This window comes from Arachis hypogaea, chromosome 1, assembly GCF_003086295.3.
Source record: "Arachis hypogaea cultivar Tifrunner chromosome 1, arahy.Tifrunner.gnm2.J5K5, whole genome shotgun sequence".
Taxonomy (NCBI): Eukaryota; Viridiplantae; Streptophyta; class Magnoliopsida; order Fabales; family Fabaceae; genus Arachis; species Arachis hypogaea.
In genome coordinates, this window is record NC_092036.1 from 102,865,988 (window position 1) to 102,876,485 (window position 10,498).

The following is a 10,498-nucleotide window of genomic DNA, read 5'->3' on the forward strand; positions in this document are numbered from 1 at the left end:
AAATTGAGCTCTCCAACAAACTTAAATTTGTTGAGTGGTTAGTTCATTCGTCCGTTTAAATAAATGTGAGGAGTTTAAATTTTACTTTGTGCATATTGTAACCTATTGACCAATAAAAAATCTTTAAATGGAATTCAAACCTTACATGAGTCACCGAAGTGATTGTACAACCAGAGAAATGAAATGGAGTTGAGAAAAATTTTAAAAAAGATTTATAAAGCGGACGAGATTAAAGGGGAGATTATTTAAAATTATGTATACCGAAAATTTATTCAGGATCATTATGACAAAAGAAAAATTCACATTTATTATAATAACAAGGCACAAGAATAATTTAATTTGTTGCTAAATATTTATTTCAATTAAATAATTACTAAATTCAAATCTTTTTAAAATATGAAGTGGTAATAACTAATAAGTCGTAAATCAAGACTTATAAAACTATACGTGTATATCGGGATAGGAGACATAAAATAGTCAACTCCTCTTATTTTCACTACGCTCTATACATTTTTTCTCGAATCATATCAGATTGTGTAGGTGAGGAATACTCTATCTGTCAATAATGTAATAGAAAAGAAGTATAATTTTAATCATTATAAAATAAATAAAAAGAAAAATTCATGTGCAAGATGAAAAGGAATGTGAAAAAAAATGGTCTGTGCAAGGATTCAAATTTCGGGCCAAGTCACGCTTCACAATTCGACCACAACATTGTGATATTGCCGCGTGCATTAAAATAATTATCTGAGATCTTAATTACATTAATTATATTTTTTATGTCAACAAAAATTCATCAAGTGATCATCATAATGATAGAGACTAATGTAATGTAATTTTACTAAACTTTTGGATATAACTGGCGCAATTAAAATTTGGTAACTATTTTAAAACATGCACCCAATTTCAAAAGTCATTTAGGCATTAATTTGATACTTTTCCAAATCACTTAATTTGAACTAAATTTTAATATTACAAAATATAGTATATACTCAACTATATATAGGTCTTTAAAAAATTTTAGGTTTTTCGTTTTTAAAAAAAATTATTATTACATTAAAATTTCTAAATTTTATAAAAATAAAAAATATAAGTCTATCTTAGTCAAACTTATTTTTATTTGGACATTAAATCCTTAAAAGTATAACAAAAAAATCTATATATCTTTTTTGTTTATAAAGTTTAAGAACCTTAACATAATTTTTTTTAGAATGAAAATGTCCTATCCAAAGCACCATGCTTTCACTGCGGGTCCTTTATCCATGTGAATACACCAATCAGTCAGCAACCTGTCAGCTTGTAACAAAGCACCATGCTTTCGTGATGAATGAATGTATCATCATATCATGGGATATACTTATTAATTTACATCTTATGTACATACATTTGCATTGATTTTATGCGCTTTAATTGCACTCTTCACTTTTCAATAACCAAAGTACAAGTCGTTTACACGTAAGAACCTCTTTTGACGATGCTCACCCGCATATCTCACAGGAAGCTTTGGACCTCCGCCCGCCGGGTTCTCCTCCCAGCTCTCTGCTCTGCTGCCCTCACCTCTCTCACTCTCACATCTTCTCTTCTTCTGCCTTTGCTCTTCGTTCTACAGCTTATGCTTATTTTGATGTGAGTTTCACGATCTGGGGTTATTTCAATCGTCAGGCCAACTTGTTTATTCTCTTCTTTCGCAGATGCTCAGTTGCTTCACCTTTTATTTGATCAAGAATCGCATTGATTTTTGTTATGTTTATGCTATTTGTTAATTCTTACTGTCATTACTAGCTAGCTAGGTTGATCAATTGTTTCCCCTTCTATTTTCGCACTAAATAGTCACACCAATTTCGCTCTTAGACTTTGATACAGTTAATTTATGAGGTGTTGTTGTGATGTTGCCCATTACTTATAGTTATAATTGGTGGCTGCATAATAATTAAAAGTAATGAAAGTTGATATATTTTTGGAAGCCTTTCTATGTGAATTGGAGTGAGTTTGAGTGTTTATTTCACCATATTCGTTCAATTTTCTGCATTGGAAGAGGCATTGCTTTTCTACTCAACCTGCACTAGAACTTCCGGCCGGTAAGATCACAAACTGGTGAAGGTATTGCAGAATGTGAACTTCTCAAATGGCATGTCCAAGAGGTGATTGTATTCTTACATTGCTCTATTTGTCAGCGACTGTTGGTGATTCAGAAACTACAAAGTCACTTGATTCTGATCAAATATTTCAAATAATGCAGAGCTACTAGATTCTGATCTTGAAAAAGGGAAACGTGCTGCAGTGTTATGAACAACTGCTGTAAGGAGTCTTGCAAAGCAACATGGTATAGACATAAATGAAGTATGTGGAACTGGAAAAGATGGAAGGGTATTGAAAGAAGATGTGCTCAATTTTGCTGCTAAGAAGGGAATAATTAGAAATGTATCTGCTGCTTTGCATGCTGATAATGTAGAGAAGCCTCAAGGAGCAGAAGGATAGAGTGTGACACCTCACACCTGGTATAAATCACCATCAGAGGATTGGATACTTCCCCTAAGGTAAAAGCATCCATATGAATCTGAACCCCTTTTCTTCGTGTCTTTCTTACGAGACAATGATACATGTCAACCTTGAATGTTGCAATAGCTTGGAAGTTAATTATTTTATTCTCTATTCTCTTTTAGGGGATACCAAAGAGCAATGTAAAATCAATGTCTCTGGCTGCCAAGGTCCCACATTTCCATTATGTAGATGAGATAAACTGCAATGCTCTAGTCTAGTGGAGCTTAAAACAGCGTTTCAGAAAAACAATCCTTATCCAGATGTCAAGCACACTTTTCTGCCAATATTAGTCAAATCATTGTCAATGGCCCTCACCAAGTACCCCTCTTTGAATAGTTGCTTCAAAGAGGATTCAATGGAGGTCATATTCAAAGGTCTGTCTCTTAAACATTACAGGCTGAACTCTCGATATGTCTTGCTAGCCTTCTTTGAAGGTTGAATGTGTTTAAATTTTGGTAGATTCAATGTTTTTCTGGTTATAGTTGGTTGATATGTGGTGTCTGTTAATTCAATAGTTTATTTGAGGCATTAGCCGTCAATTTGGATCTGACAAGATGGGTTTACTTGCTATAGGTTCACACAACATTGGAGTTGCCATGGCTACTCCAAATGGTCTAGTTGTACCAAACATAAAGAATGTCCGGTCTCTTTCAATCTTGCAGGTTAGTTTTCAATCTCATGATTGCTTTATGCACACATTGTTATTTCGATGAAAGTGCATGTCATCAGTTAGAGAGGTCTGGAAGATAAATATGATTCATAATTTGAACTGCTTGAACAACATATATTTTAGTTCTTGACTTACCATTTTTCTCTTTCGCTGGACTGGTGGTATTGGACTCAGCTCTGGAATGGAGACTTGGGAGAAAAAAATAATTTATGAAAATTTTAACCTAATTCTCTAAAATATATTAATTATGTGCTTAATTAGAAACTTTTAATTAAAAATAAATGATTTGAACATTCTAATGTATATATGAGAAAATTTTATTTTATCTAAAAAAAATTATATTCTCTTTTTGTATTATCACTTTTTAATCTAATAGTAAAAATAAATAGAATAAATAAGAGGTTGAATTCTTTATATATTCGTAATTTTTGTGTGAAATACAAAAATATTTGACTATTTTAATATTTTGCATTGTTATGGTGGCAGTATAATTCCTCACTAACTTATTGTAAAAAAAAAAGTAAATTATGTAAAGACAATGTTTTATGATTTTTTTTTAATTATGAAAAAGCAGAACATACAATGATGCTAATACACAATTTAGATTATTTTCGAGGAATCCATCCCTAAAAAAAAAGCTAAATGTGTAGAGAAAACAAAAATAAAAGTATGCATACAACGTGCCTCTTTTCTTATTTAGTGTGTTGGATACAAATCGACATACATGGAGAAAGAGAACTAACAGCTTCATCATATCATATTATTTATTTACTAGCACTTGCTTTCTCTTCGTGTGTCTTTGGATTGGTGCAATCGCAAGGGTTGAAACCTTTCTGAAGCAACTTCTCAACCTCTTCAAACTGAAGCCCTTTGGTCTCTGGTACCAATAGATAGATGGCAATGAGCCCAATTGTGGAAAACCCAGCAAAGAGGAGGAATGTTCCTGCAGCTCCAAGTGCATGGATGAGTGACAAGAATGTCAAACTCACTATGAGATTAGCACACCAGTTTGAAACTGCTGCTATGCCTCCACAAATTCCCCTGAATCTCAACGGGTAAATCTCTGAGTTCAAAACCCAAGGCACTGATCCCATTCCAGGAGAGTAGGCTAGGATATATAGTCCCAACACTATAACTGCAAGCACTCCAATTTTGCTTGGGCATCCATCAGAAAACCACACACGCTTTTGCTCACCGCACACCGCTCTGACTTCCTTTGTTTCCGCCAGGCATGCTCCCGGAAGATGCTGCATCATGTTCATTGATTATGTTAGATTAGATTAGACTAATACATAGATATAGATAAGTTGAAAGAGATGGAAGTGATGAACTTACATTGCCCCCAGTGCTGGCACAGAAGGCACATTCAGCTTTCAAACATTTCATGCAGTTCCATGAAGAGACATTAGGGGCATCAAGATAAGTCTGGCATGTAGCGTTAGCACCGAAGCTGAGGGTGTCAACGTTGTCAATTGGAGGAGCGGTGGTAGCTGCCTGATAGAAAACTCCGGTGAGAGTGAGGAGGCAAATGATTATTGCAATAAGGGATAGGAGCATGAGCTTTCTCCTTCCATATTTATCGATGCAAAGCATGCTGAGGATAGATCCAACGGCGTTGAGACCAGATGTGACGAGGGAGAGTGCAAGTGCTGTAGATTTTGATGCAATGCCGGCAAACTGAACAATGGTTGGGCTGTAATACATGACGGTGTTGATGCCAACGAATTGTTGAGCGACTTGAGCAGTCACGCCTGCATACAATCCTCTTCGAACAGCAACGTTGCTGAAAGCAGCCTTCATTTTCTCTCCAAGAGTTTGACCGATCAACCCTTCCTCTTGCTTCTCTTGTTCTACGGCTTCTCTCATTGCTTTTATCTCCCCTTCAATCTCGTCTGCTCTGTAAATCTTTTCCAGGATTCTCCTTGACTCATTTTCTTTCCCCTGGTTGTACAACCACCTCGGTGACTCAGGAAGGGTCAGCATTAAAACGAACTGAACCACCGCCGGAAGTCCGGCCACCCCAAGCATCCAACGCCACGTTCCAGGAGTCTGTATATTATGTTAAGTAGTTTAGTCAAATATGTTAAATTATCTAATCTTTTTTAGTTATTATCCGAGTAGGTGTATATATACCTTGGTGAATGCGAGGTTGATAAGGTAGGAGAGGAACTGGCCAAAGGTGATGAGGAGACCATTGATACAAACGAGAGCTCCTCTAATGGCAGCTGGAGAGGCTTCTGAGATATAGAGAGGGGAAGTCATGGAAGCTATGCCAACTCCAAAACCAACCAAAATTCTTCCAACGACGAGGACCCAAGGAGCAGGGGCAATAGCCATGACTATTGCGCCAAGAAAGAAAACAATATCAGCCCCCAAGATAGAGGTCTTACGGCCGAGCATGTCGTTCATCCATCCACCAAGTGCAGCACCAATGATGGCTCCCGCTACAGCCATACTTACAATGACTTCCTGCAACCATAATTTCTTATCAACTTCTACAAAGTCTTCGCGAATGTAAAGCAAGGCTCCTGAGATAACACCGGTATCGTAGCCGAAGAGGAGACCTCCAATTCCGGCCGATAGAGCAAGACGCATGATGTAAGGCGAACTGGTTGCTCTTTTCCAGAATTCCGTGAACTCTTGCTTACTCGCTGCCTCTAGCCCTCCTTCCATTCTTACTGATCACCTTATTAATTTAATGTCAACCCTATTGATGATTTCTAGCTTACCTCTACCACTTGCACTCCACGCTGAAAATATTATTATTCCATCAATCATTGTTTATTTATGCATGTAATTAATCTCATGCATTTCATAACATCATGCAGACGTTCAATTATAAAGTAAAATTTGATCTTAACGATAATTAATCAAATAATATATATTCTTTCTTATTCCGACCTTAACACCTTATCAGAAAGGTAATTGTTATTGTTCCTAATTAACCATGTAGAGTTGTGATAAGCAACACAAAAACAATTAGGAATATATCCTATCATATCATTATTATTTATTTATATATAAAGAAAAGTACAATCCAAAAAAGAATTGATATAAATCAAACGGATAAAATATGTTACGTACTTGTACTATAGAAAAAGTTGAGAGAAAATAAACTTTATTATGAAAATCACAGCACTCTAATGTTAAACTTTTACAAAAAGTTTCTCAGATCAGTTGTGTGGTATTATGCTTCCTTTATTGTTTTGTATTATTGGTTTAAACTCTGTATTTTTTCTCCTTTATATATAAATCTTTCACATTAATGGCAGCTAATATATTCATATTTTTAACAAACAAGACACCAAAATTTGCCTTTGTTATATTCAAACGTGTCTTAACGGTATATTAGTTTTCTTAATCCTATCCAATTCTTGTTTTGTTTTGTTTTTTTTTGTTAAAATTGATATGTTTTTTCATGTATCTTATCTATTTATAATCTAAGTAAAACTAAGTTCGCTAACAAAATAATAAAATAAAATAAAAAATAAGAATAAAATAGCTGCTTTTTTTTAACTAATATATAAAAGTCAAACCCTTCAAGTTATGTAATTTTATTATTACTTTATTCTAAAAGACATGAAATTGTGCTGGTGATACACTTTTAAGGAGACCAATATCACTTGAATATTTTGAAAATTTCAACATTTTATTATATTCAAAATGTATTCTCCCATCTCTAACCAATAGTAAGAGTTAATTAATCAATTCGAAACATGTTTTGGAGTGAATATTTATTTGTCGAGGAGTTCAAAAAAAATATAATTTGTACTAAATTTTAATTTAGTCTCTAATATTTTTAAGATAAATTATTAGTTTTTAATAAAAAAATTGATAGAGGGTAATAATATATGTTCCCCAGAAATTGTCGAATATGATAATGTGTTCTAAAGAGGTTATGCTCCAAGTAACCATGTTAAGGAGAGAATATGGAAGAGAAAAGAAGGGTAACATGCTATTCCAATTAGCATCATATTAAATATATCACTCCCTTGTGTTTTTATCTTTTACCTTCATTTGTTACATCTCAATATTTTTTAGATCCTCATTTTTATGTATATATGTAACAAACAAAAATATGTATAGATGTATACCGAAAGTCACCACAACAGTCCCATATATAGATGTATGTACCAATAATTTTTTATATATTCATAGTTTTTTGAGGTCATATTATATATTCTCACCACAACTTATCTGAGAGACCTTCTGTGACTCCTTCCACCTGCATAAGATCGATCTCAATTACACGAATTAGAGAGATACAATGAAAGTTTAACATTAGAGTGGTGTGGTTTCCATAACAAAGCTCATTTTTTCTCTGTTTTTTTCTGTAGTACAAGTATGTAACATGTTTCGTCTATTTAATTTATCTCAAATCTTTTTTAGATCGTACTTTTCCTTTATATATAAATAAATAATAATGATATATAGGATATATTTCTAAGTACTTTTGAGCATGTGATCGCAACTTTACATGGTTAATTAGGATCAATAATAATTACCTTTCTGCATGATGTTATGAAATGCATGAGATTAATTGCATGCATAAACAAACAATAACAATTGATTTATGATTGATGGAACAATAATATTTTTAGCAGTGGTTCAGTTTGTTTTAATTTTCAAATCCACAACCAATTAGTCATCGAACCCGAGACCTCTAGGTAAAAATGAAAAGATTATGTCATTTGAGTTATAGTTCGTTGACGCAGAAACATCACTATTGATGATGTGGTTGACTAATTGTACTATTGTAGTGGTTAGTTATGGCTAAACTGATGTGGCTAATTGTAATTAGTATAGTGGGCCATTTTTGGTAAATAACATCCTTGCCCAATTTGTAACCCAAAATCAGAAAGAAAATAACCAATTAAAGAAAAAGAAAAAGAATTCCAAGGCCAATATGGAGTAAGTTAGGGGGTGAGATGAAAAATCAAAGGGGATCAGTGTTGCCAATAGAGAAGAGGAACTCTAATAATAATAATAATAATAATAATAATAATAATAATAATAATAATAATAATAATCTATTCTATTATATAAAAATCGGATGTCTGCACTTAATGATGATGTTGATGTGGCATGCTTCGGAGAGTGTTTCCCAATTTAATTATTTTAACTCATTTAATACAATTTATTACACTGACTTAATTATATCAATTAATTAATTTAATTAGATATTTAAATATTTCTTTTCTTAATATAATTTATTATAATTTATATTACTTAATTAATTATACTACATTAATTATAATTCGTTATATTAGTGAATTAGTCTTTTCATTTATAAAGTCTAAAATAAAATAAATAAATTGTTATTTATTCTAATTAAATTTGTTTATATACTATATATGAATTAACGTCTATTCTATTATATAAAAATCAGATTTCTACACTTAATGATAAAGCTGACGTGAATGGCATGCTTCTGAGAGTATTTCTCGATTTATTTCTTTTAACTCATTAAATATAATTTATTATGAGATTAATTATATCAACTAATTGATTTGATTAGATATTTAAATATTACATAATTATTATAATTTATATCCATTTGTTTTAATAGTATTTCCTAATTTATTTCTTTTAATATTCTGGTAGTATTTTTTAATTTATTAAATCGAATTAGGTATAAATTATGTATATTAATTAATTGATTTGATTAAATTATTGATAATTAAAATAATAAATCTATAAATAAAATAAGTAATTGAGATATTTTTAACTAATAATTAAATTAAATTAAATTATATGTATTGAGTCAAATTCAAGTAATGTGAATTAAATACTAAACAAAAATATTATCATTTCTTGCTTATTCAAATTAAATGCATTAAATACAAATTAATTTTGTTAGATAATCATGATTTTCTGGTCTTCTATATATAGACGGCCAAACAAAATGATAAGAATTATTATTTTTATCGCTCTTGCTATTTCAACTCTTCTTTTCTTTTTTTTTTCTTTATGTAAAATTTCTTTATGGATAAATGAGAAGGTATGGATGAATAATGTTTCATTGATTGTTTGTTTATAACTCGAAAATGTCTCAATTTAAGCATTACCGTTGCTGATGGAATTGGATGACAATGTGCTCGAGGTGCACCGATGCAAACTTTTGAAGCTGCTGACTGCCGCTGAATTCATTGTATAGTTGGAGCAAATTATGATACAGTGAAAAAACGTTTATGTGCATGCATGCTATTCTTCTTTATATATGTATCCCTCTATTTTTACAATTCACATCTTAAATATTAGATTCTTTTTTACATTATTTAAATTTGATTTTTTTTTCTATTTTTACACTTTTAATCATTTTTTGTCCTAATATTTTGTTCTCATCAGTTTCTATATTTTATTTTAGGTTAACTTTGTAGTTTAAATATAATCATTTATGTCATTATTGAATGTTATAAAATTGACCTGATATTAACAATAAATAATTCGAAAAATATATTTTTTAGAACAATTCACCTAAATTTAAATTGTTATGTTAAACAGATGATGATAAATATTTTTGTATTAAATCTCTTATAAAAGAAACTTATAGAAATATTATGTTATATGATATAATTTGATTATATATCTTTTTTATCTTCAATCTAAATTATTTGAATTGGCATACTATTCATTTTTAAATTTAATTAAATATCTAAATATCTTACAATTTAATATAATTTAATTTATATAAATACATAATTTTTAATATTTATGTAATAAATTCTAGAGATACTTTTGCAAGTTATCATTTTTTATCTGTATATTTAACTTTTAAAAATATTTTTTATTTATTAATATATTATTTCTATTATTTGAGTATCAATAATGCGTTAGGAATTTTTCATTGTATAAGTTACTTCAAGAAAAAAATGATAAAATTTGATTTATAAAAATTTAAAATTGAGCATTTACTATGATTAAACTCAAATTTTAATTTATTTTTTATATTATAAAAATATTAAATTCTTTGATTAAACACTTATTTGTTTATGATATTATATATAATTTTTATATTGGCAATTAAATTTCAATTATTAAACAAAAATAATATATTTTAGGTAATTGTAAATTTTTTGTTATTTTAAAAATCATTATATATTTTTAAAATGATGAGATTATGTTTATTCTTTTAAAAAGATTGCTATTATTAGAGAACAACTAATATTATAATAGTCTAAAATTTAAAAAAAATAAAAGATAAAAAATATTAATATTATGAATTTTCGAAGTATAAATTTTAAAATAAATATATATGATTATGATTAATAGTTATAATTGAAGTTT

The 10,498-nt window shown here is 30.3% G+C and overlaps 1 protein-coding gene and 1 long non-coding RNA gene across 2 annotated transcripts; one reads left to right on the forward strand and one right to left on the reverse strand.

The window, feature by feature from the left end:
* Positions 1–1,215: 1,215 nt before the first annotated feature.
* On the forward strand, positions 1,216–9,542 carry LOC112705300 (uncharacterized). The gene is made up of 6 exons (XR_003155461.3): positions 1,216–1,626; positions 2,036–2,141; positions 2,240–2,537; positions 2,664–2,915; positions 3,115–3,203; positions 9,274–9,542. It is a non-coding gene; the product is annotated as an uncharacterized lncRNA (long non-coding RNA).
* LOC112705291 (inositol transporter 4-like) lies at positions 3,976–5,884 on the reverse strand. Its single transcript, XM_025756128.3, has 3 exons — positions 5,345–5,884; positions 4,547–5,260; positions 3,976–4,458 (listed from the first exon to the last, which is right to left on the reverse strand). The coding sequence occupies exons 1-3, from the start codon at positions 5,882–5,884 to the stop codon at positions 3,976–3,978; spliced, it is 1,737 nt and encodes a 578-aa protein (XP_025611913.1).
* Positions 9,543–10,498: the final 956 nt, after the last annotated feature.